The sequence below is a fragment of the Lycium barbarum genome, chromosome 11 (genome assembly GCF_019175385.1).
Source record: "Lycium barbarum isolate Lr01 chromosome 11, ASM1917538v2, whole genome shotgun sequence".
Taxonomy (NCBI): Eukaryota; Viridiplantae; Streptophyta; class Magnoliopsida; order Solanales; family Solanaceae; genus Lycium; species Lycium barbarum.
Window position 1 is genome coordinate 12700120 of NC_083347.1, and position 25871 is coordinate 12725990.

The window sequence follows — 25871 nt, forward strand, 5'->3', positions numbered from 1 at the left end:
GTATCCATAACTTCCCCCCATTAACTTTGATGGAGAAATTTGTTGTAGTCACACACATCATAATCAACCTTCTGAATTTCTCTGGAAAGCCAAAACCAATAAGCATTTCCTTAAGAAAATCCCACCTCACAATATCATATGCCTTTCTTAAGTCTATTTTCATTAAACACCTTGCAGATGTCTTCCTATTGTAATGTCTCATGAGGTCATGGCATATGAGTACATTGTGGACCAATGACCTGCCACTCACAAAAGCTGCTTGTGTTTCATTCACTAAGAAAGGCAGTATATGTTTTAGTCTCTAGCAGATCACTTTGGATACACATTTATATACTACATTGCAACATGCAATGGGTCTGAACTTTCCTGCATTTTCAAGAGAATTTATTTTAGGTATTAAGGTTATAGCTGTTGCATTCAGTTGTTTCAGCATGCTGCCACTATCTATCACCTCTAGCACTGCATCCGTGATGTCATCCCCTATAATTGACCATGTTTCTCTAAAGAAACCACTTCCACAACCATTTGGACCTGGGCTTTTGTTTGGATTAATACTGAACATGGCTTCTTTCACATCCTTCCTTGAATATGTCCTCAAAAAAGTCACTTGTTGTTCTACAGTCAAGGTGTGACCATTGGCAAGAAATCCTGGTACAGTTTTATGCCTATAGCCACCAGTTTCACCTAGCTTATGCTTGTAGAATCTCACAAAAATCCCAGCTATTTCCTCTGGATCATGTTGTATTCGCTGATTCTCGTCTTTCAGCTGGAAGATAGCCTGCCCCAATCTCCTTTGTTTAATCACAGAATGAAAATATTTAGTGTTATCATCCCCAAGCTTCAACCATGTGGCGTTACTTCGTTGCATAAGCATCATTTCAGCTAAGTAGCTGGACCTTTTAAATTTTCTGCTTAGTTCTCTTTCTTCCTGCTGCAGATGATCATTCAAAGGGTCTAGTTGCAGCTTCTCCTGTGCTTCCTTTAGATGTGCCCTGTCTTCATCCACTTCATTCAACAGGTTACTGAAGTGGTTTGAGTGCAGTCTCCTCAGCTTATGTTTCAATAGCTTTAATTTACTTATCACCTGATACATTTTACATCCCTCTATATGTGCTTGCCATTCCTCTTGCACAACTCCCAAAAAATAAGGATGTGTGCTCCATGCATTATAGTATTTGAAGGCCCTTCTTTGTTTTGGTTTTGAATTCACCAGTGTTACATGAGCTGGACTGTGGTCACTTACGCCTTCAGGCAAATAGTGAACTTTACAAGTAGGGGCAGTGTCCAGCCATTCACCATTTGCAAATGCCCAGTCAATTTTTGAAAAAATCCTATTTCCATCATGGTTATCATTCCATGTATATTTGCTGCCAGTCCTAGGTAACTCAGCTAGACCACAAAGATCTATGCAAGTCTGAAAATCTTGAACTTCAGCCAACGTAATTGCATTTCCTCCAATTCTATCCTCCATATGCAAGATTGAGTTAAAGTCACCCAACACCAACCAAGGTAAAAAATTACCCTTGTGTACTTGGTTCAAATAGTCCCATAACTCCTTCCTTTCTTCTTTGCCATTGTGTGCATACACAAATGTAATCAAGAAGTGTAGTTGCAGAGAAATATGAGTAACTTGGCAAGTCACAGCTTGAGAATTTTCACTATATTTATTAACAGTGTATGTATCCTCTCTCCATACCACCCAAATCCTTCCATTATAATGGGCTAGATGATTTGTATAGTACTTCCATCCCCCAAACATCTTTTCAACTATCATATTTATTCTATTACTTTTAATTTTAGTCTCTAGAAGACCACCACTTCCAGCTCATTGCAAAGGAGTTTTACCTCCTTTTATTTCGAGAGGCCATTAAGACCTCTCACATTCCAACAAAGTATTTTAACCATCCCCTATAAGGACAGTACCAGTACCTTCCCCCTTCATGGCATCATTCACTTGCCTGCTTTGACCTGTCTTCTCTTGATATAAAGGATTAAAAGTATTACCACATTCACACCAGTTCTGGATGTAGTAGCTGGCCTAACTAGTTTCTGAGGTTGAACCCAAGCTGGACCACTTTGCGTCGTGTTCCCTACATTTGATTTGCCCGGTATATTTCTGGTTGTGTTATTTGCTTTCTCTTGTTGCATTGTTGCTTCTTGTACTCTGCTATGTTGAGGTGTGCTTGAGCTACTAGTCTCTGCAGCACTAGGCTCAAGCTGTGTAGTTGGTACATGTGGATTAACCACCTTCTTATTCACTTTATTCTTTCTGCAATTATCACTCACATGCCCATACTTGTTACAGTGCCCACATAGTGAAGGCCTCCAATCATATGTGACTTTTTGAGTAATCACATTCTTTTTTTCATTTCTAAATAGTATTTCATCCGGTAATTCAGCACCAACCTTCACTTCCACTAGTAATCTAGCAAAGTTTAATCCCATTTTCCTCTCTGTATGTTTGTCAACCATCAGAGGCTTTCCCACCAAACATCCTATCTTGCTTAAGCCTCTAGCACTTCAGTACTTGAAGTCTAGTCCAGGGAGTTTGATCCAAATAGGTACAGTTTGCAATTCCTCTCTTGAGAACTCCATGTCCGGGGTCCAAGCTTTAACAATCAGTGGTTTATTGTCAAAATGATATATCCCCCATAGTATTGCATCATTTTTCCCTACTTCACTATCAAATCTCACCATTACTATACCGTTCTTCATCATAACTATTTTGTTTATGCCATTCTTCCCCCAAATTCTCTCAATATACCCATTTAGAACAGCAAAAGGTGGGTGTGCTCCCACCACAGCATTCTACCAATACTCTATCTCCGAGCTAATGTCATCAACTTCGATTTCCCCAATTAGTTGATCTCCAATATATTCAGGATCTACAAATTCTAATTTAAATCCAGCATTTGAGATTTTCGATATGTCAAAGTTGTCCCAAATAGTTTGAGTAATCTCAGATTTCTTACCAGTGACTTTCCCCTTCTGTTCAACTTCATCAACCCACGATTGTTTAGACCCACTTACACGGTTCTGAGTAGCTTCAACCCACTCCGCAACTCGTTCCTTTATTGGTGTAATTTGCTTTTGTGTCTGCTTAATAGGACTTCGAGTAGGTAATTGCCTCGGAATCACCTTGTTAGGTACTTGTTGATCGGAGTTTAGTTCAATCGGACTTTGAATTTCCCTCACCTCTACAGATTTAGGGTTTGGACTTGCCGCCGATGTCTCTTCGTCAATTTCAACTGGTGTTGTTCTCAATTTTACAGTACTATTGGTTTCAGATCCACATTGCGTTTCCTCCTCTATTGTCGCCTTCGATTTCAAGTTTGCCTTCTGTCCTCTTTGTGTATTCATCTTCGCTGTGTTCGCTTGAGCCATTAGAGCTTTCTCCGTTGGAACTCGAACCCTCTTCCCCATGGTGGGCGCAGATTAGCAAACATGCGCCGAGAGAGAGAGAACCATCGAGAGACAATTAACCACGTGAGATTTTCACTATTTCCTTTAAAAAAAAAATCAAAAAAAAAAAGACTCAACATTGTTTTATTGGAAATTTGGAATTATCTACTAACTACTACTCCTAATTATCTAAATTCATCGTATCAAGACATTCTTTTCTCTATTAAATGTTAAAAAGAACAGTACAAAAATATTTCCTTGTGGGCTCCAGTTGACTTTTGAGCAAGTGGATCTTTTAAATTAGTTGATCAGCAAGTGCGCTTTTAGGACGCATTCTTGCTCACCAATTTCAAATGCTTATTTTTTCAGAGGAAGGAATAATTACTTTTGGAGAATAATAAATTTAGGAAGACAATATGTTTGATATCATTTTCAAGGAAAAGAAAATTATTTTCCTCTCAATTTCAAAGTTATTCGACTGCTTGTATTCTTATCCTTACAATAGTGATCACCCTTCAGAGTTGATGTTGATGGCCATAAAAAAGGCACAAATATAAATAAGCTTTGTTATTTTTATGTTAATAAATTTTCAATTTTGAAAGAAATGCTTCAAATTGACTTTGCAGAGTGAAAGAAATAGCAGAAATTTAATTGGATTAAGTGAAAGTTTAGGGATCTCTCCACAAATAGCATGTCAAAGTCACTGATTACTTTTCCTAATCGATATACATAAATTATATACCTATTATACACATGTTATATATAAATTATACATATACTATACATCCGCCTACTATTTTAAATTTAAGCAATTGAGTAAGCGGCTATTTAAGTTCTTTTTTCCTTTCTTGTTTTTCATTAACTTAATTAAAAACAGAATAAAATTCTCCTTCCACTATTTTTATTTTATAGTTCTTCAAAATGTTTGACAGAATTAATAATTCTATGCAATCTTTTCAACTTTTAAACTACTTGAACTTTGATTATGATGTGATAATTCTGTCAAATTAACTTTAATCTTTTCTTTAACTAAAACATCATATATATGGAGCAATATAATTTTGCTTTTCTACTCTTCTTTTCTTGCACACGTGGCAAGAACCCATGTAGCAGAAAACTAGGTGAACTCTGTCTCTACTCTTCTATACGTTTCAGTATTTTCCTATTCAAGAAAACTATCTTTACCCACTCCATTCCATTTCTCTCTGCCCCATTTTACTTTATAAAGCTTTGATTCCAAGCTTTGATTCTTTTGTATTTTGCTTAAGATCACTCTCTTTCTACTTCTTGCTACTATAAGTAAGTTCCTCTACTTCAACTCTATTAATCATTTTTCTTTGTTTAACACAACCCCTTTTTGTCTTTATAGGACTTTTGCCTTTACTTTTTATTTCTAGTTTTATTTCTTTATATAGCTATATGTATAGATGGCAAAGTTTTCTCCTTTGTGGGGCTGTTCTTCTTGATCAAGGTGATAATGTTTTTTTCTTGTGTTTCTCTGAAGAAATTCTGGGAAAGAAATAGTTTTCTTTTTTTGTGTATGCTGAGATTTTTTGCTTATGAAGGTGTTTTGTATACGTGAAATTGTGGGGTTTGGGTAAAGTAGCTTGCTTTCTTTTCTTTGCTTTTGTGTGTGATTGTTTTTCTTAGGTTGCGAATGCTTTTCTTGGAAACTTGGTATGAGCCTAGTTTAGCTAATAAGGAAACTCTTAAAACCTCTTGACTTTGGATGACCAAAATGGCTATAGAATCTAGACAGCTGCAGATATTGTATTGCCAATTAAGTTCACCTAATTACATGAAAAACAAATTCGGTTGATTTTTCTTATACTAGTCTTTTAGAGCAGTTTTGAGTTTTATATGCTGAAGGCATTGAAAATACACTCTGATAAGGAATCACTTGGGTGCAATTCTTTTTTTTTTTTTTAAATAACCGTGGTGTCTGGACCAGTTTACGCGTACCTCGATTAATGCCCCTTTGTATGCAATTGGCTGTACCATTGTACTGTATAAAAAACTTCCTGCTATTGCCTTATGTATTTTCTCTAAGGAGTGTGGTTTGCTGTTGGATTTGTGAAACAATGAACATAAGTTTTTGAATGTTGGAACGTGGGGAATCCTTAACAGGTGAGCTTATCAAATGGATATTAGATGGTCAGACAATTCAGACCTTTATGCATATGTTCTACTTTAGATGTCTCAATGTCAGTCATCTGTTAATTTATCGATCGTCCTACTCTAGATAATGGTCTCACCATGTCCCTATTATTAGATGAACAAAATGAATATAATGAATGAAGGGGCTAATGCTATTTAAATTTTATGATATAGGTTAATTTTTATTAAAATAATTTCTACTTCGGGTGATTCAAATGCATGATGTATGTTAATTTGCTAATAGTGAAAAGTTGATCCTATGAGTTCATGGAAAATTTAAACTTTGCGGTGGAGACTGATATTCAGTTGTATTCTTGTTTATAGTTGGGAATTTGATTTTGTTCTGCCTGGTGATTTAGGTGTAGTGGCTCATTGATATAGTCAATTGTGGGAGTTAATTTCTGATTTTGTTTGTGTTCTTACCTAATTCTAATGTTGCATACTTAATATGGTGAGAAAGATTAGTGGAGAGAAAGGGTGTGATTTTCCTTGGAAGAAAGAGCTAATAGAGATCTGTGTCTTTAAGTGAAAAATTGTAGGCCTTGTCATGCATTTAATGTGAAGTCATTAACAAGTAAGGTTAACATGAAAATGAATATATCTCTATTGAAAAGCTTTTTTGTGTGTCTTAAATCTTGTTTGCTCCTAATATCAAGGAGGCTTAGCATATTAAATAGGAGTACTACATTGCACCGTGACCTCTAAATATTTTTTTGCTCTGTCTTGCATCTGTGAGCTAAGGTGAGAAGCGCAAGATTAGAGGGTCTTGAGGACATTCCAACATAAGTTTGCAAATGCTTTGATTACACAAATTCATGAAGCCCAAGCAAGGTTTTGGAAAACAGTTGAATATCCACTTTGAAAAGCTTGCTTAGTCTCCATTCTTCTTGCTTAAATTAGTCATGAATGATTAGCCAATTCATTGTTTTTGAAACAGATTGAAGTTGGTGGCTGAATTAGCTCAGTAGAATTTTATAATTTTGTGCAACGCAAGAAAATCTATCGTAATAGTGCAACGACTTGTCTAAATTTCTGCAGTTGGGAAGCTATAACATCTTGTGGAACTAACTTGATAGAATACCTGTAAAGTTGACAACCTATTCCACGATGGACTTGAAAGCTATATCATGGGTGGGAAACATATATCAAAAGTTCGAAACTATGTGTTTGGAGATGGAAGAGGCTATGTATGAGGTGAAATTCATTCTTTCAAATATAGTTCTCTATTCACTGTTTAGATATTACATATATTTATTACTTGTTTCCTGGTAATTCGTTGAGTTAATAATGTCTCTGGATATGTTAAAAGGTTCTGAGATTGTACTGCCTATTATTCACTCTGCTAATTTTGACCAAATGGGTTATAATCAGCATACTTGACCGTGACAATTTACAGGACACTGTTAAATATGTTGAGAATCAGGTGAACACTGTTGGTACAAATGTCAAGAGATTCTGTTCTGAAGTGATGCAAGATGTTCATCCTCAATATAATATTGATCCTGTGAAAGTCGCAGCTGCTGACTTGTCTCTGAACCCTTATGCTCACTATGAAATTGACAAGAAACTGAAAGCCAACCTCAAAGGAAGCGCCAGAGGATTCAGTAACAAGTTAAATGATGACACTCAAGTAATCAAGGGTACAAAATACATATGCTGATTATTCATCATCTACTATCTATAGCCTGTCTGTCCAAGCTTCTTCAAGGCTAAAAGTGTTTTTTTTTTCTTTCCAAAGTTGAGGTGTCTGGCCAAGCTCTTAGGAGAAGAAAAAGTGTTTTTGAGTAGAAGCAGAAGCTGAAAAAAGTAGCTTCTCCCCAGAAGTACTTTTTGAAAAGCAAGAAAACACACTTAGAAGCACTGTTTAAAAGCTTGGCCAAATAGTAATTGCTGCTCATAAGTGTTTCTCAAATTAAAAACGGCAAACACAAATTGCTTCTCACCAAAAAAGAAAAAACACTTTCATTTTAGAAGCTTGGTCAAACAGGCTAACAATCTCTTTGGTCAGACAGATCTTCTAATATTATTTTTTCCTAAAAATCTCAGGGAAAAGCAAAAGTCGAGGAGTCTATAAACGTCAAAGTGGCGGAATCAAAGAAATTGTTAGAGACAGCCATCCAGCTAAGAAGTCTGATGCTATCTGTCTCGCAGCAGGGGATGTGATCAAATTATCTTCAAGTGCTGAGGTTAGGGGTAGTTTTGGAATGGCGGCGGATCATGTGACCCTGACTTCAGACCTGGCCTCAGGTAAAGGATCTGACTCTGACTCTGGTGAAGCAGCAAGTAAAGTTTGCAATCACATTATAGAAACTAATGTGCCTGCAGCTGATACTTCAATTAATTCTGCGGCTTCTGTTATGACGTCAGTTGAATCTGTTGGGAAAAAGCAAGAAGGTTCTGTATTGGCAACAGATACATGTACAAAGGAGTTGGCTTATAATACAAGATCGGAAATTAGCAGTAATGTTCAGAACAATGAATTAGCTAATGAGGAGATCAATGAGTCCCATGAAGGTACTGAAAGACTCTAGTTAATCTATTAATTAAAACCGAAGAAAGATCTCCCTCTCTCTATCTGTCTGTTCCCATTTTGCTGTGTAACCCTGATTCAAGTGGTAAGTCGTCAGATGTTATAATTAATTACCCAAAGTCATGTTATTATAGCAGAAAATACAGTGGATTGCGACAATGAGTCACAGTAGAACTTATATAGAATCAGGTCAATATTCTATCTCCTATAAATTTGAATCAGTCCAGAGTCCCTTTAGTTGGCACCTAACAGGGGTTTATGCTCCACATACAAGAATTGAAAAGCTGGAATGCTGGGAAGAAATTGCAGCTGTCAGAGAGTTTTGTGAAGGGCCTTGGGTAACCTGTGGAGACTTCAACACTGTCAGATTCATGGTGGAAAGAAGAGGCTGTAGCAGGTTCACAAATGTGATGAATGATTTTTCCTGGAACTACATGATCCCCACTTGAATAGTGGGAGCTTCACTTGGTTTAGGGGAATTAATCACCATAGTGCAGCCAAAATAGACAGATTCCTATACTTTATGGAATGAGAGGAAAGCTTCAAGAACATCAGACAGAGAATACTGCCTAGAGTAGTATCTGATCACAGTCCCATTGTACTTGAATGTGGCAACTGGGAACAGAAGAAAGCAAGCTTTAAGTTTGAAAACTGGTGGTTAAAGGTGGAGGGATTTAATGAGTTGATCCAAAACTGGTGGAATGAATTCCTGGTAGAAGGTTGCCCTGATTATATTTTTTTGTACAAAGTTAAAGATGCTTAAATAGAAACTCAAGGACTGGAGCAAGACAACTTCTGGGGAACTCACAAATAGGAAGAACAGTCTTCTCAATGAACTAGCTGAGATTGACTTAGCTCAGGATCAAAGAGAGTTGTCTGAAGATGAGATGATGATAAGGGCAACGGTTCTTGTTGAATTGGAAGAATTGGCTAAGAATGAGGAAAGCAGTTGGAGGCAAAGTCCAGAATACAATGGCTAAACCAGGGTGATAACAATACAAATTTTTTTCAGAGGATGGCAACTGCTCATAGGAGATATAATAACATAGACGGATTGGTGGTAAGGGGGGAGGAAATAACAAAACCAACAGAAATTAAAATGGAAATGATAGAGTTTTACAAGAAACTTTAATCAGAAACTGAAGAATGGAAGCCAACATTTGAATTTGCAGACTGTCCTAAAATTTCACATGAAGAGAAAAACTGACTCCAAAGGCCATTTACAGAAGCAGAAGTTTTGCACATTGTAGATCACTGTGATGGTGACAAAGCACCTGAGCCTGATGGTTTCACTGTGAGTTTCTTCAAAGCATGCTGGACAACAATAAAAGATGAACTGATGTTGACGATTCAAAACTTTCATCAAAATGAGTTTTTTGAGAATTCCCTTAATGCTACATTTATAGCTCTTATCCCCAAGAAACATATGGAGCAGAAGAACTAAAAGATTTTAGACCTATAAGTCTGATTTGTTGGGGGGGGGGGGGGGGGGTGCACAAAATAATCTCTAAGTTGCTTACTGAGAGGTTGAAGACAGTGATGGATAAATTGGTGGATGTCCACCAAATGGCTTTCTTGAAAGGAAGACAAATTTTGGATGCAGCTTTACTAGCAAATGAGCTGATGGACTCTAGGGTGAGACAGAATATCCCAGGAATTCTATGTAAACTGGATATAGAGAAGGCTTATGGTCATGTGAACTGGAGATGTCTCTTGAAGATTCTCAGGGATATGGGATTTGGCAACAAGTGGTTGAATTGGATTAATTTTGCATATCCAATGTCAAATTTTCACTTATCATCAATGGAAATACTGAAGGATTTTTTAATTCTCAAAGAGGATTGAGACAGAGAGATCCTCTCTCCCCTTTCCTCTTCATTTTAGCCATGGAGGGGCTCAATCACATGATCAAAAAAGCAAATGCAAATGGGTGGATGAAGGGTTTCAGTGCTCTAACAAATAGGGGTCATGCCATGGAAGTAACTCATCTGCTGTATGCAGATGATTCTCTGGTCTTTTGTGAAGCAAGGTATTACAAGTCAGGCATCTAAGAGCTATTCTTACTATTTTTGAAGGTATTTCTGGGCTGCATGTAAACTGGCACAAGAGCCATCTTTTTCCAGTGAATCAAGTTGGTAATCTCCAAGAGATAGCTGAGAACTTAGGCTGCCAAGTGGGTTCTCTGCCCACAAAATACCTGAGCATGCCCCTGGGTGCTAAGAACAAAGAATTGAAAATATGGTGTGAGGTGTTGGAGAAATGTGAAAAGAAGCTGGCTAGATGGAAGAGCCAGTACTTATCTCTGGGGGGTAGAGTGTCTCTGGCATGGTAACAAAGAAAAGAAAGGCCATAATCTGGTGAATTGGTGAATTGGGATGATGTGACACTTAGTAAAACTCAAGGAGGTTTAGGGATAAAGAACTTAAGTATACAAAATAACTGTCTACTACTTAAGTGGCTATGGAGATTCTGCTTTGAAGATAGGGCCTATGGAAAAGATTCATTGCACAGAAATATGGTCTCCTAAATCAGTGGACCACTTTGGAAGTTGATGGAACCTTTGGGTGTAGTGTATGGAAGACAATTAGAAGGTTGTAGCCCTTGCTCAATAGTAATATGCACATAAAGGTGAGGAATGGACTAAAAACAGATTTTTGGAATGAAAAATGGATAGAAGATACTAGTCTAAAAGAGCTATTCCCAGACTTATACATCATAAGTGTTCAAAAGAATGCTACTGTCTTTCAAATGTGGAGCAATCAAGGGTGGAATTTGATTTTTAGAAGAGCCTTGAATTATTGGGAAATAGACAGAGTAACAAACTTGCTTCAGATTTTAGGTACCTTCCAGGGCACCTCAATTGGCCTTAATAGACCTGTCTGGGAGCCGCATAATAAGGGGGATTTCACAGTAAAGTCTTGTTATTGGAGCATGAATAGCAATTAGTTAATGCTAGTAGACTGGCCTTGGAAGCTAATTTGGAAGGTCAAAGTTCCTCATAAGGTAGCCTGCTTTACATGGTTGGTAATCAGAAGAGCATGCCTAACTCATGAAGCTTTACAAAGAAGAGGTACTCAGATTTGCTCAAGGTGTTTTGCGTGGACAAGAAACAGAGATCAATGGTCACCTGTTCCTACATTGCAAAACAGCTGTAAATCTGTGGAGCATGTTCTTGTGTTTACTTGGAGTGAGTTGGGTCATGCCAAAGACCACTTTTGAACTTTTGAACAGTTGGAAAGGAATTGGAAAAAGAAGATCTGAGGAGAACTGGTGGGAGAGCATACCAGCATGCATTTGGTGGACATTATGGAAAGAAAGGACTGCAAGATGTTTTCATGATAATGGCAGCAGCACACAAAAGATCAAGATGAAGTGCCTTAGTTTACTTTATTTTTGGTGTAAACAGGATATGGTGGGGGAAGCAGAATCTTTAGTTGATTTCATAGGACATCTGTAAAGTCTAGTTTTTTCTTGTTTTAGGGTAGTATCTGCCTACCAAGGGATGTAAGATTATACCTCATCACTCCTATGATGAGTTTTTTGTGTGAATATAAAGTTACCTTTTACTCAAAAAAAAAAAAAGAACTTATGTTGTGTTAAATTGGATGAAGTGTCTAATTGAACTAAATTGGCACAATTGCCGGAGTTAAATCAGCTATCATTTTCTCAATTCTATCTCTATGACACCGTTGTGCTCTTTTACAGAAAAATCAGATAATTTGTCTTCTGCTATGTCCATGTATGAAAGCATTGAGTCAGAATTGGAAATCGTTGAGAAATTTGACGAATCCCACTTGGAGGAAACATGTGTCCTGGTTGAAGAGGAGAGGATACATGTTCCCCATGGTCCAGTCAAACAGAAGTCCTATAAGGTAGGTCCTCCGTCTTTCTCTCTTATATATTTCTTTCTTGTATTTATTTTCTTGCTTAAATGCATCTTTTAGATCTTTGTTAACTGTTTCGGTTATATTTTCTCAGAAGAAGCTTCGGGAAGCTTTCTCCACGAAAAAGAGGTTGACAAGGAAAGAGTATGAACAACTTGGAGCACTATATGGAGATCAACAGTTCAACCTAGAGGCTGAGGACAAGGTGATGCCTGCTCTTTCCATGAATTCAAACACAAAAATGTTGTCTGCTAATGATCATCCTGAATCTGAGTGGGAGATTTTATAGTTCTGATGATGCTGTAGATAGTATTGTTACTTTCCAATCAATCCATGGCGTCCTAGAGAAACGAAGCTTGAAAGATGACTCACCAACTGTTGATATTATTATCTGCTATCCGCTTTATAAAATTGCATAAAGTATCAACATCCGTTCCTCTAGTAGTGCTAGCCAGTAAATAATACGTAGTGGTACCTTGAAGAACCAATCCTTATATGAGGTATGGCCATCTTGTATCCAATCTTGGCATTTTCATGAATTATATATATATGAAAACTTTTTACAGTGTTAAAGCTGTCCTTGGTCTAACTTATTATACGTCATTAGTTGGTATGCATGTATTGTGGTTCATCTACTATGTGACGCAATTTGTTTTGCATTTTGTAATTAGTGTTCATGTGTGTATATCTGTAGTAATAACTGCTTAACTGCTGGAGGGTATTGTTACGCCCTGAAAGTGCAACTTTTACAATAGATCATGTGGTTTTCACTTGAGTATTCCGACTGTTATCTAGCTGAAGTAGTTGCTGCAAGACTTGAGTTCCATGAATCTGGTTAATTGCGAAATCATTGTCAGAAATCACTCGGATTCGGCCTATTAGAAATAGGTAAATGTGCACTTTCATGTAATGTTTTCTCTGCAGGGCAGTTCACCATGAATAGTTGCACTTGCTAATATGTATCCCCACATTAATACAGCAAATAATATAGCCTGCTAGGGATGTGCATTATTCGGATTAAACCGAGAAACCAAATCGAACCAAACCAAATTTTAATTTGGATTGCTTTTCTGGTTTGGTTTCGCATTGAGGAATTACATTTTTTTTTTTTTGGTTCGGATTTGGATTTAGAAAAATAAAAACCGAATTATTTAATATTATGTATATATATTATTTTTATTTAACATTATACCATTTAAGGAAGTTTGAATTTCAGTGTTTTACCATTTTCAACCTTTCTTACTTACTGGCCTATTTGTATTAGAGTATAAAATGGCTCATTCCCAATCTTTAGTGTATGGACACGTGTTTATATACTTCTAAATATTGTGATAATTTTTTTTTTTGATGACGTGGGAACCCGCAGCCGCTGTCATAAAAAAAAATAAAAAAATATTGTGATAAAGTTTTACCCGCAACTTATATTAGAAAATATATCTAAGAGATTTGACTTGATTACTTCTCATTCTCTATAATAGCTGTTCATTTCCACCATTCAAATATAACAATTCGGTTATATTAATTATTTTATATGGCACAGCCGAATAACCAAATAGAAAAAAACCGAACCAGAAAGAGAAAAACCAAACCAAACCAAACTTATTTTGGTTCAGATTGTATTGTACAAAATCGAGAAACTGAAATCGAACAATGTAAAGCCAAATGAACATCCCTAAGCCTGCTGATGGTAAATCTCTTATTTTCAAGAAACCAAATGTGTGAGACTCGGGGAATCAATGGGGTGATCCAAAACCAGGGATGCATATAGTAGCCTATTCCATGTATCAGGCAGTCCAGGCAGGCACCAATGGCTACAATCAGCATAACTCTCTGGTGGCTTTAATTTTCTGTTCATCAGTTCTGGTCCTTTCATTTTGTTATAAACTGATGGATGTGCATCTAAACGGTGCTCTGAGAGCTTGGTAATGTCTAAGTATCTTACAGGGATTCTCATTTTTGACAATGTTTTATCAACAATCTTTGTCAGGGACTCAGAAAAATGTAATACATGTGATGTATCTGTGATCGGTTGCGTTTTATTGTAACATCCATTTTCAGTTTTGTGTTCTGGGGAATTGCTTCTGAAGAAAACTGTTGTTTTGGTCAAGTTAACATTCTGATCTATCCAATTTGCCCAGGTTCTCATTGCAACCTCAAATGCTGATTCTAACTTCAGCTCATCAACTAATTTTCCCTTGTACTCGAATAAGTCCCACCTGCATGCAAAGTTTATTTATTTTAACATGTTGTAGCAGGTAACCTGTCTGAAAACCCACTTTTTACGGACGGTTGTCTATATTTATTTGATAGCGTGAGTATTCTTTCAGCATAGAGGTGTTATACTAATAAACTTTCAAGAGAAGTCATTAGTGAACTTACGCCTTGAACTTCCCAAGATGCCCCCACCAATGGCCTGTATTGAACACCATGATGTCAGCTCCTTGCCAACGCCTAGACGATAAATCGATTGTCTCCAGTCTCAAAATTTTAGGTGCACCAGCATTATTCGAGTCGAACTGGACAAGAAATGGGTCCCAGTAGAACTCTACAGTAACGTTGTAGTCCTAGAAAAGCAGAAAATTAACTTCATATGAGTATGAACATTGAAGCAAAGGGTGACTTAAAGTCGCATGAATTATGACATGGGACATGTCTGAAAGTGCGGAAAAATAAAATTCGTGGTCTTGAAGGTGCAGCAGACGTGTGCATGTGACCACAGTCCGGAACCCAAATGACCCAAAAAAATTGGAAATGAACCAAAATACCTCAAGAAAAAAAAGAAAAAAAAAAAGTGATACCAAAGTACTCTTAACGCAATTAACTGTAAAGGTTCAGTTAAGTTCAATAACACAGTAAATTACTGCGTTATTCTGTGTTTTTTTTCCTAGTTAATTACTCTCTTTCTTTTAAATTTTCAAACTTTTTCCGTACTTTGGCCATAGATGATTTGCTACGAGACTCCGGAACTTCAATATTTTATATAGAATCCGATTTTCTTTGTGCGATTAATAATGCAAGCTCAATATATCAAGGATACGCAAAACTTCGAGTCGTCGTTTTAATAGTTGAAAAGTGCTCGAAGTAAGTTGTTGTTTGAAAACTTGTTATCATTAGCTTTAAGTTTATTTTTTAGGGTTTAGATTTAAGCGTGTTATTTTTTAGTTAATGCGTAACTTTATTTTGAATATTTTGCGATTTTTCTATAATTAATTTAGGATGTCACACGGGTTAGTTATAAACGATAACAAAGAGTAAAATAAATTTTATCATTAAGATATATGCGCAAAAAATATACTTAAGAAATATATATGCTTAAAAAAATCGCAACATATTCAAAATAAAGTTACACATTAACTAAAAAATAATACGCTTAAATCTAAACCCTAAAAAATAAATAAAAACTTAAAGCTAATGATAACAAGTTTTCAAACAAAAACTTACTTCGAGCACTTTTCAACCACTAAAACGATGACCCGAAGTTTTGCGTATCCTTGATGTATTGAGCCTACATTATTAATCGCACAAAAAAAAAATCGGGTTCTATATAAAATATTGAAGTTCCGGAGTTTCGAAGCATGATTATTCTACGGCCAAAGTACGCAAAAAATGTGAAAATTTAAAGAAAGAGTAATTAACCAAAAAAATAAAATAAAAAATAGAATAACGCAATAATTTACTGGTTAAGGGTACTTTGGTATCACCTTTTTTTCTAGGGGTATTTTGGTCCATTTTCACTTTTTTTTGGGTCATTTAGGTTCCGGACTCCATGTGACTGCACCATTGCACCAGGGCGCCGGTGCCTGTGAGGGTACTTGCATTGGAAAAAATAAGTGCCTAAGTTGATTTACCTTAGCTTTGAAGACTTTATAGGAGCCACTGCTATAATCAAGATGGGCTCTTGAAGGAGGAATTGTAGAATAAAGAAGACACACGAGAGATTCCCATTGGTTCCTGTTTAGGGAATCTCCAACTACGATGATCCTCTTGCCTCTAAGCCTCTTCAACATATCTCTGCCATTGAAGCTGCATTTGCTCATGAAAAAAAGAAAAAAAGAGTTTAACTTTCTATATACTGATCCAAAATAAAGAAAAGGGTTGAAACAAGAAAATGAGTGAACAGTTTTCCTACCTTGGGATCACACAATCATGACCTTCCCATGACCAATTTTCATAATCAAAATCAGGCCTTCCGTTCTTCTGGCAGCTCACTTGTTCACTAAGGAATGGACATTGTGGTGCTTCATAATATCGGCTCTCCATTGGATTGTAAACCCATCTTCCCTCAAATATGTTGCACTTGTTCTTGCTGTTTTTCTGTATTATATCTCCGTCATCTTCTCTGCTTCTAGCTGGTTTCGAGATTTCTAAATTTTCAGAAGGGGAAAAGCTATCATCTAAAGACGATGCCATGTTGAACATGGCATTTTGTATAGCCCTGAAATGCCCCGCCTCATTGTCGTGCTGGCATAGCAAGAAAATGAAGCAGCTAATGAAGCTAACAAATGTGCATAGCATCCATTTCTGAGTGACTTTTGGTTTGGTTTCCATGTTGATTATTGGTTTCTTGTGTGAGTAGTAATTAATATTGATGAGAAAACATAGAACAAGTGGTTTGCAGGTAAATTGAAGTTGTTCAAGGTGATAATTTGTGAAGTTACTTATAACGTAACTGCACTTTGTGAAGCTAGTCAACTAACCTTCTGCTTTCTTCTACAACTACTTGTCCTGAAAATGACCTTAAAAATGTTATGGACCATTTTTTCCTCTTTGCTAGTAGAATTCAAGTGCACTTACTATAATGTTATGGTACAGGCTATCACTGCAACTTTTATTTATGTACGAAAAGGAAATTAAAATACCAAATTATTTGTCACATCAAACATTTCTCATTTCCCTATGTAATTATGTGAGCTGATTTTTTTTTTTTGGTACTATGGATTCAATCCCATGAAAAAGATCAGTGACTATAAATAGATTAAAACCAAAGATGGATAGTGGAACTTGCAGGTGCAGGGGAAAATTAAGAAACAATGAAATTTACCAACAGAGACCACAATATTTCAAGAAAACATTGCCAATTATATGTTGGATTTATTGTGAAAGGGTGTCATTTCCTTCGTGATTTGTGTTGTCAATATCCACTTTCCTTATTAGTTGAGCAGACAGTGGACTAATTCTTCTTTATCCTTTTCCTTCATCATCCTTTTCATCTTTCAAAATAATTCAATGTGACTGAAAAATAGTTTTATAACTTTACGGTGCGATAATTTAGTTATGTTTCTATTAAGGTGGATAAAGTTTATTTACTTTAATGTGATAAAAAATAGTTTTGTAACTTTACTGTTTTAGTGGATCAAAGTTAAAAAATAGTTTTGTGACTTTCCATTGTGTCAGATGCGTTCCAAAATCTATTTTACTTGAATTTCAATTGCAAATCGAGAGCTTCGTATCTTTTGAATATTAGTATAGTGGTAAGATTTACAGGAAGCCTCTACTAACCACAAGGCATTCAGATCATATAAATATGTGGATATCGTACCTTAGTTTTTGTAGACTTTATGTCGTTTAGCGTACAAAATAGTTACGTGTCCTATAAACCTAGTTAACTTGTTACGTGATAATTCCAGTTATACGGTAGATAGTATAAGTAGTACTTTGAGTCGCAATGAATAGAGTTTAGGTATGCTGCCATTTTTCAAATATGGACCAAACTTTTGAAATGAAAGGAGTGAATTGCCATTTAATATTATTATCAAATTTTAAATGGACAAGTATGTTCTTCTTGGAAGCAAATTAAACTTTTACCAAGCAAACAAATACATGTAAGTCTATAACTAAATTAACATATAAAAGGCCAAAGTTTTCAAAGTTCCATCAGCAATGCCGTGTTAAACATCCACTTTAATGATTCTTCTATTATATAAGTCAACCATCTGATGCAAGTCACTTGCTGACTTTTCTGCCACTCAGTTGGCTAGCTGTCACATTCCCAATTAAGTCAACTTCACAAATTGATCATTTGTGAGAAAATTTTCTCAGATTTTTCCATATTGACAAGCAAAAAGACATTTATAGTTCGTGGATACTAACTTAGTTTTCTAGTGAATCGGATTTTACTTGAGCTATTTTCTTGCCGTGTTGATCGCTCTACAAACTTCCGTTGTTATTAACATGTACACAATTATTGTTCCTATTACTGATTTAATCTTACAATTCTGCTACAAAAAAAGAAAGTTGATTAGGGAGGTGAAAGGATTCCATTTAATTGAATAAAGCCATAGGTGATCATATTTCACGAGATGTCTTGATCAACATATTCTCAAGACTTGGTGTCAAACAACTTTGTCAGCTCAAATGCCTCTCAAAAGAATGGCTTCATACAATTTCCACTCCCCATTTCAAGGAAAAACATCGCTATCAATCGAAGAAAAGGTCAACTCTGTCTCTTATCAGCTCTTCATTTAGTGATCGTTCGTTCAGGTTTCAGCTCATTCATCTTTCTTCAATAAACTCTAATTATGAGCTGCTTCATGAATATCATGAAAGTGTTGCAGAAATTGGACAGGGCTCTTTTTTGTGCGCTTCTGGGCTAGACTTGTTATGTTTTTACCAAAATGGCTATGAAGGAAAAGTTTGGATTTGCAATCCTATTACCAAAAAGATTTGCTTTGCCCGTTCTTTCTGATTTTGCTGGTCAAGCTTGTTTAGGCTATGTCTCCTCAACAAATGAGTACAAAATTTAGTATCATTTGAGGGGACAGTGGAAAATTCTGATGATTGGGAATTTTATGACGGTTTTGAAGAATTTTTGGATTTCAATATCCTAACCCTTAAGCTAGAGGAGGAAACAAGTGTAGTTGGATCATGGAGAGACTTGTTGTTGAGTTGCACTTGCACACAATATATAGGAACACGCCGTATACCGATTCACATCAATGGTTTCATTTATTGTAGCAATTGCAAGAGATAATATCTATAGCAGTGATCATATTCTTGAAATGAACTTGGAAAATGAGGAAGTAAAGACCCTCTGTGTACCAAATGGCATTAGTAGCTTTGGGTTTACACATTTGGCTGAGATAAAGGGACATCTCTGTTACGTTCAGAATAAAACAGATGGTTTAAATATTTAGATGTTGAAGGACCATGAGAGTGAAGCATGGTGTTTTGAGTATAGTCTTGACATTCATCATGAGAGTGCTTATAACTTCATTGTTATTGGCTATTTACCAAGAAATAATGAAAGTACTGAAGATATCTTGATTTGGTCCTTCACGCGTGATCTCTTTTGTTATGAAACTGATACTAAAAAGTTAAAAGAATTGAAGAGTTTAAACACGATAGAGTATAAGTGGTGTGCTCTTTTTTATGACAGCTTCTTCTATGTAGGGCTGCCTGGAAATTAGAATCTGAAATGTGACTTATGCAAGAGCGATTTTTACAGATATTTACTTTAGGACTGTTGTTTAGAATATAATTGGTGTTTGTAATGTGATTAAAAATAATCACAACTTGAAAAAGCGCTCCTCCTCCTCCAGGCAATTTTCCTAAAGTTTGGACTTCAGGCAATCATACAGGGTCTGAAGTTCAACAATAATAGTTCAAACATCTGTTTTATTTTTTTGTTCAAAGTTCTCAGTTGTACTTTTCAGGACACAATAACACCCTGTTAACCATGTTAGAATGCATTTTTTGAGCTGGTTTCCATGTTGATTATTGGTTTCTTGTGTAAGGAGTAGTAATTAATATTAATGAGAAAACATAGAACAAGTGGTTTGCAGGTGAATTGAAGTTGTTCAAGGTGATAATTTGTGAAGTTTCTTATATTGTAACTGCACTTTGTGAATAGGAAAATGGATGAGAAGCTAGCTAACTAACTCTCTGCTTTCTTCTACAACTACTTGTCCTGAAAATGACCTGAAAATTTTGGACCATTTTTCCCTCTTTGCTAGTAGAATTCAAGTGCACTTACTATAATGTTATGGTACAGGCTAGCGGTGTCAAATGGGCGGGTTGGGCTGAGGAAATAAATGGTTGGGCTAACATTGGCCCAAAAGTTACTTGGGTTGAAATGAGCTAAAAATGGGCTGGATCATGACCCGCCCAACTTGACCTAGTTCTTTGAAGGGTCTATTTTCTAGGTTCATGGAAAACATTTTCGTGGAATATTTTCGGAAAAAATATTTTTCACAAATATCAACACACCCCAAACTTATGAGATACATAATATAAGAAAAGTGAATACATAGGAAAAAATAAAATAAATCTCAAGTAATAAACTCAAATTAAAGTAAATCTTAAAAATGGGCTAGTATTGGGCCAAGTTGAAGATTACTTTAAAATGAGTTATGTGGGTGGACTAAAATTAGCTCAATATAAATTTATCTTGAGCCCAACTCATAAAATTTTGAACGGGTTAGGCGGGCCATCAACTTTTGGGCCATCTTTGACACCCCTAGTGCAGACTATCTCTCCAACTTTTATTTATGTAGGAAAAGGAAATCAAAATACCAAATCACTGTTATATCAAACATTTCTCATTTCCCTATGGCATTATGTGAGGTGATGTTTTTGTATTCTTGGTACTATGGTGTGATTCCCATAAAAAATCTCAGTGACTATAAATGGATAAAGACCTATAGATGGATAGTAGAACATGCAGTGGCAGATGGAAAATTTAAGAAACTGGGAAATTGACTGGTTGAGACCTCAACATTTTACGAAAGCATTGCCAATTATATGTTGAATTTACTCGAAAGGGATTCATTTTCTTTTGTGATTTGTGTTATGTTGTCAATTTCCACTTTCCCTCCCCTAACAAGTTGAACAAACAGTGGACTAGTTCTTCTTTCTCTTTTTTTCTTCATCATCCTCTTCATCTTTCAAAACAATTTAATGTGATGGAAAATAGTTTTATGACTTTACAGTGCGGGAATTTAGAGACTTTTCTATTACAGTGGATAGAGTTTAGTTACTTTAATGTGATAAAAAATACTTTTGTGACTTACTGTTTTAGTGGATAAAGTTCAATTCTCTATTTTACATTGTGTGAAACGTTTCAAAGTATATTTTATTTGAATTTCAATCACGAAACGAGGGATTAGCATCGTTTGAATATTAGTATGGACTGTATGGTGGTAAGATTCACAGCAAAACTCTGGTAACCGCAAGGCGATTTTGAATCTGTAAAAAATGGGGTATCGTATCTTTAGGCTTTTTATCCTTTTATGTTATTACGCATTGTAAATTAGTGGTAATACATGTATCTTAACAAACCTAGTTAACCAGTGGCGGACTGGGTGCTCTCCTTAAAATTAATAAAAAAATATATTGCTTTGAGTAGGATTCGAAAGTGGCTACTCGATGACTTAACCTAAAGTCTACAACCTTTTAACCGGAGCACCAAGATCTTTTATTGCCTCATGGGTGCTATTTATTATTTTATACCAAAACTTCAATATTTTCTATATGTCTACGTAGAGTACCCGTCACGGTTAATGGGTGCTCGAGCACCAAAACTTAGCACATGCGTCCGCCCTTGTAGTTAACTTATCAGGTGGCGATACTCTAGTTTTACCCCTGATAGTATAAGTTGTACTTTAATTCAGTGGCGGAGCTAGGAATTTGACTAAGGGTTTTCAAATTTGTAAACTAATTTTTTTTTTCACTGAGTGGGTGCACCAAATTTTTTAAATCAAAATAAATAATATGTAGTTTTTCTATTTGTTGCATAATTTGTCTTAGAGTAATATCCAAGCACTAAAATTTTAAATGTATTTTTGAATTTTGACCGAAAAGTTTTAGTCGAGCAAAACAATCACTCAAGCAAGTCCAGCAAAAACAAAAGTTTGAAAGGTAAAAAAGAATCAGGAAAGAGCAAAACATACAACCATCTTTGGGGGCGCCCAACGAGATTTTAAACAAACTTCTTCAGTAATTAAAAATCAAGTCAAACATACTTTATTTTTAAATAACAAGTAAACTTATTTGGCTTCACGCGAGGTGAAAAACATCAATAAAATTAAAAATAATATATTTGTAAATTTAATCAAGGATTTCAAGTATCACAAATAAAAATGCTTTTATTAGATTTAAAGTTTATATTCAACTGCAATTTTCATTATCAAATTCTCGCATAAGAAAAAAATATTAAACAAGTATGAGGGAAATCTTTCTAATTTAATATTTTAATTAAGGCAAACTTTTAGGAGGAATACTTAAAACAATAGAAAGCAAGAGTGGCATTGGGCCTATTGGCAATTAGGGCTGCTTATCGGGCGGATTGGACGGATAATTACGCTTAACGGTTCAGCTTAGCGGTTATCGGCTTTTAAAAGTGTTAATCCGCTAGCCAACCTATAAGATATCGGTTGGTTCGGTATCGGATTAGCAATTATCAAACGGTTATCGGGCGGTGTATCGGTTAAATCTAAGAGAAAAATGAATGATAAAATCACATGTAGTCAAGGAAATTACCCGCCTTTAAAGTGACTCAAAATGTAATATTTTTACCTTATAGGTTATAAAGAAGATATTGATATCCTCCAAAAAAAAAAAAAAGGGATAGGAATATAACCAAAAAGATTGAAATGTTGGATTCAATATTAGTAAAAATACCGTAGCAAGTAGCAACAGTTTTCCAAGAAAATTAGCAACCTACAATATCGGCAAACAAGAAACAGGGAATGAACTATTTGATAGAAAACAACCAGGTTTCACAATTAACAGAAATAGAGATACATATTTTAGGTTGAGGCTTTAGCTTTAGGTTTACAAATTACAATCACAATACATATTTTATTTGTTAGGGATAAGAATATAAATATGACAAATTCTTAACGGATTAACGGTTTACCGGATAAGAAAATTGAATAATCCGCCCATGCACCGATAAGCCGATAACTGTAAAATTTTAATCCATTCCCCAACCGCTGATCTGATAACGCAATACCGTTAAGCCAATATGCCAATTTTGTGGTTGGGTTATCGGTAGCGGTTCGGTTTTGAACAGCCCTATTGGCAATACATGCCTTTCAGTTGACATACGGCTCTATCTATTCCAAGGAAATGCAGTGCTTGTCAAAGCAAGCTTTGTTTTCAATTTAAAAACTCAACAATTGCGTAAGTGTGGAATCGAAGTCGGGGCGCGTGACTCATCGTGAACCCCCTTAAACCGACTGAGCTACGGCAGTCAGTTGTTCTAAGTGTGTTCATTGTATAATATATTATCAAATGTACAAAATTTCACCTATCTACCCGCTATGAATTTCCGGCGAAGGGTAGCTCCGCCCCTTCTTTGATTCCCAATGAACAGAGATGGAAAAGTTTGTGTTATCATTGTGTAAACCTTAAAATTAAAGAGGAAAATGCATACGAAACCAACTGGAAATCAAAAGAATGCTTGTTGCCACATGTTATATCAGAAGGGACCAAAGAAATAAATGTACGCCATTTGTCTTCTATATAAGGCTTAATACGTAGACAACTCTTTAAACTTGCCAGCAAATTTCATTTAGACACTCGAATTAAGGTTTGTTCCTATTGAACGCATAATAAAGTGTTTCTATTAAACGCTTACGGTTCAAATTTGAAAAAAAATTAATTGTGAGTGTTTTCTAGCGTCAATTAGGTAGTTAAGTTAACTACATAAAATATGTCATCTCCCTTAGGTATACACATTAACCTCAACTGGAATAAGCATGAGGCTTTACGACTTATTGAGGCAAATGCACATTAATTAAAGGTGACATATATTAATTGTTTAATTTATTTACGTAACGAACGCTTGAGAACACGACAATTTTTTTTAAAAAATTTGAACCGAAAGTGTCTAATAAGAATACTTTATTACGTGTTCAGGTGCTTAATTAGAATAAGTCTTAGTTCAAGTGTTTAAATGAAATTTACTGGCAAATTTAAGAAATTGTCTATGTCTTAAGCCTTTATACAAATTTATCACCTAAATCATAATATGTATTATTAATGATCTTGTCACACCCCAACCTTGGGGGGTGTGGCCGGCACCCGGCACCCGAAGGGCCGAGCGAACCAACTGTGATATCTGAACTCTGTAACGTGAATCATAGACCGACAAGGCCGCTGAATAACAATTGTAAGAAGTATATCATAACAACCTGCAAACAGAAAAGGCCAAACAACACATATATGCATAACTAGGGCCGACAAGGCCACAACCAAGAAAGACAACTAGTCAGAAGGCCGGCAAGGCCAAACACAATACCTGTACACTGATTGATAGTCTGTAAGCCTCTAAGAGCACTAATATGCATCAACTGGTCGGGACAGTGGCCCCGACGTACCTATAGCCATATTCTGTATAGATATATATATATATATATGCATGCATCCTATTTAATGACTCTGACCAGCAACTCTAGAGAATGGAGTGCAAACATCCCTGCTGAACTTTGGTATCCTACTGAGAAAGGTACACCAATCCGTCTATCGAATCTGTGGGCATGATCACAGCGCATAAAATGCGTCAGTACGAAATATGTACCGAGTATGTAAGGCAGTAAGCATAAACGTAACATAAGCATAAGAGATACAGATAACTTAGGGAAAGATGCAAAGACAACTTGAAACTCTGAACGAGGCCACTGAGGGCGACCATAATCATGACATAAATGTAAATGCATGCCCGTAAAATCATTCCTCACTGTGGAGGCATATATCATATCATATAACAATAATAAATCCCTCTGTGGGGTGAGCTCATCATCATAACATCATCTCTGCCCAACTTATCAGTGGCAATGCACAGCTACGTGCCTACCCGGCCGCCTACAACACGGCTCGGTAAAGAAAGAAATACATCTAGGTGTGTTGACACCCAATTTTGTCCCTCCTTTATTTTAATTTACTCGGGCTTCTAAATTTACTGACGAGCTAAATACTTTATTTTCACTATTTTTTTTTTCTCTTTTATTATTATTGCTACTACTATTAATATCGCTACTGTTATTTTCAACACTACGAGCATTACTTTACCACAAATTTTAAATGATTCGTCATCATTTCATTTTTTTCAGGTTTGGACTCGTTAAATTAATTATAGAACAACACTTTGTTAAATCCTTACTTTTTTACATATTAGTCTTCATATAGTATATATTGTGCTAGTTGTTAAATTAGAAGCCCAAAATTAATTACATAGAGGAGGAAGGACCAACAATTTTCGGCCAAATTAATGACCCGAAATATAAATACAATATTATTTCCCTACCCAAATAAACAACCCACGTTTTTTTCAGCCCACTATTCATTAAACATCACCAGACCATTAACTATTCCTACCCGGTCCAGCCCAAAATCACCCGACCCGGCCCAATTTTTTCGGTCCAAAACGAGGGAACCCTAGGTTCCCTTCCCATTTTCTCCCCTTCTTTTCCGCCTCCCTCATCTCTCTCTCTTTTTTCTTTCTTCACCTTTTCCGTCTCCTCCATCATCTCCTCGTCCCCACCTCGCCGACGACCCCACTCCCGCTCCTCCTTGCCCCACACCATGCTCCTCCCCACTCAACACCGACGACCCCACTCTCCACTAACCGCCGCTCCAAACCGCTCCTCTTTCTCTTCCCTAAAACCCTAGTCACAATCCTATAAATAATCTGAATTAGGAGGAGAAAAGGGAGACAAAAATCAACGGGAGAAGGGATCGAAAAAAAAAAAAAAAGGGATTTTAGGAAGGGAAACAAATCAACAAGAAAACAGATAAAAAAAAAAGGGGTATTTTTGGGGGAAATCGTTTTAAGAGGGATTGAATTTTTGGGAGTGAAAGATCCGAAAAATCCTATGGTTTCTTGACATCGATTAGAAATCCTAAACATTTCATTTTGTTTGCTCTGTTATTATTTCGAAGTAGAGTGTATAAAACTC

At 36.0% G+C, this 25871-nt stretch overlaps 3 protein-coding genes across 9 annotated transcripts; 1 reads left to right on the plus strand and 2 right to left on the minus strand.

Annotated features, from left to right (window-relative positions):
• Positions 1-301: 301 nt before the first annotated feature.
• On the minus strand, positions 302-1774 carry LOC132619442 (uncharacterized). Its single transcript, XM_060334348.1, has one exon. The coding sequence runs from the start codon at positions 1772-1774 to the stop codon at positions 302-304; it is 1473 nt and encodes a 490-aa protein (XP_060190331.1).
• A 2770-nt stretch (positions 1775-4544) lies between these two features.
• LOC132616481 (uncharacterized) lies at positions 4545-12546 on the plus strand. 7 transcript variants are annotated; one of them, XM_060330899.1, is made up of 7 exons: positions 4718-4873; positions 6598-6753; positions 6956-7199; positions 7606-7806; positions 7885-8073; positions 11795-11961; positions 12068-12546. In XM_060330899.1, the coding sequence occupies exons 2-7, from the start codon at positions 6667-6669 to the stop codon at positions 12260-12262; spliced, it is 1083 nt and encodes a 360-aa protein (XP_060186882.1). In that variant the 5' UTR covers positions 4718-4873; positions 6598-6666; the 3' UTR covers positions 12263-12546. The 7 variants fall into 7 exon arrangements, with proteins under 7 accessions (XP_060186879.1, XP_060186878.1, XP_060186884.1 ...); XM_060330900.1 differs by having other exon boundaries at positions 7927-8073; XM_060330896.1 differs by lacking the exon at positions 4718-4873 and adding an exon at positions 4545-4701 and having other exon boundaries at positions 7606-8073.
• A 927-nt stretch (positions 12547-13473) lies between these two features.
• Positions 13474-16625, minus strand: LOC132616480 (protein trichome birefringence-like 42). The gene is made up of 4 exons (XM_060330894.1): positions 16103-16625; positions 15822-15996; positions 14353-14537; positions 13474-14189 (listed from the first exon to the last, which is right to left on the minus strand). The coding sequence occupies exons 1-4, from the start codon at positions 16519-16521 to the stop codon at positions 13676-13678; spliced, it is 1293 nt and encodes a 430-aa protein (XP_060186877.1). The 5' UTR covers positions 16522-16625; the 3' UTR covers positions 13474-13675.
• Positions 16626-25871: the final 9246 nt, after the last annotated feature.

What these genes read in the sequence shown, in the direction of transcription:
- LOC132616481 (XM_060330896.1), top strand. Translation starts at nt 6,667, where the DNA reads ATGGACTTGAAAGCTATATCATGGGTGGGAAACATATATCAAAAGTTC. An exon ending in TGACACTCAAGTAATCAAGG is followed by an intron (nt 7,200 to 7,605) that starts GTACAAAATACA and finishes TAAAAATCTCAG; the next exon opens with GGAAAAGCAAAAGTCGAGGA. An exon ending in GATCAATGAGTCCCATGAAG is followed by an intron (nt 8,074 to 11,794) that starts GTACTGAAAGAC and finishes GCTCTTTTACAG; the next exon opens with AAAAATCAGATAATTTGTCT.
- LOC132619442 (XM_060334348.1), bottom strand. Translation starts at nt 1,774, where the DNA reads ATGATAGTTGAAAAGATGTTTGGGGGATGGAAGTACTATACAAATCAT.
- LOC132616480 (XM_060330894.1), bottom strand. Translation starts at nt 16,521, where the DNA reads ATGGAAACCAAACCAAAAGTCACTCAGAAATGGATGCTATGCACATTT. An exon ending in ATAAAGTCTTCAAAGCTAAG is followed by an intron (nt 14,538 to 15,821) that starts GTAAATCAACTT and finishes CTGCTTTTCTAG; the next exon opens with GACTACAACGTTACTGTAGA. An exon ending in CATCTTGGGAAGTTCAAGGC is followed by an intron (nt 14,190 to 14,352) that starts GTAAGTTCACTA and finishes CTTTGCATGCAG; the next exon opens with GTGGGACTTATTCGAGTACA.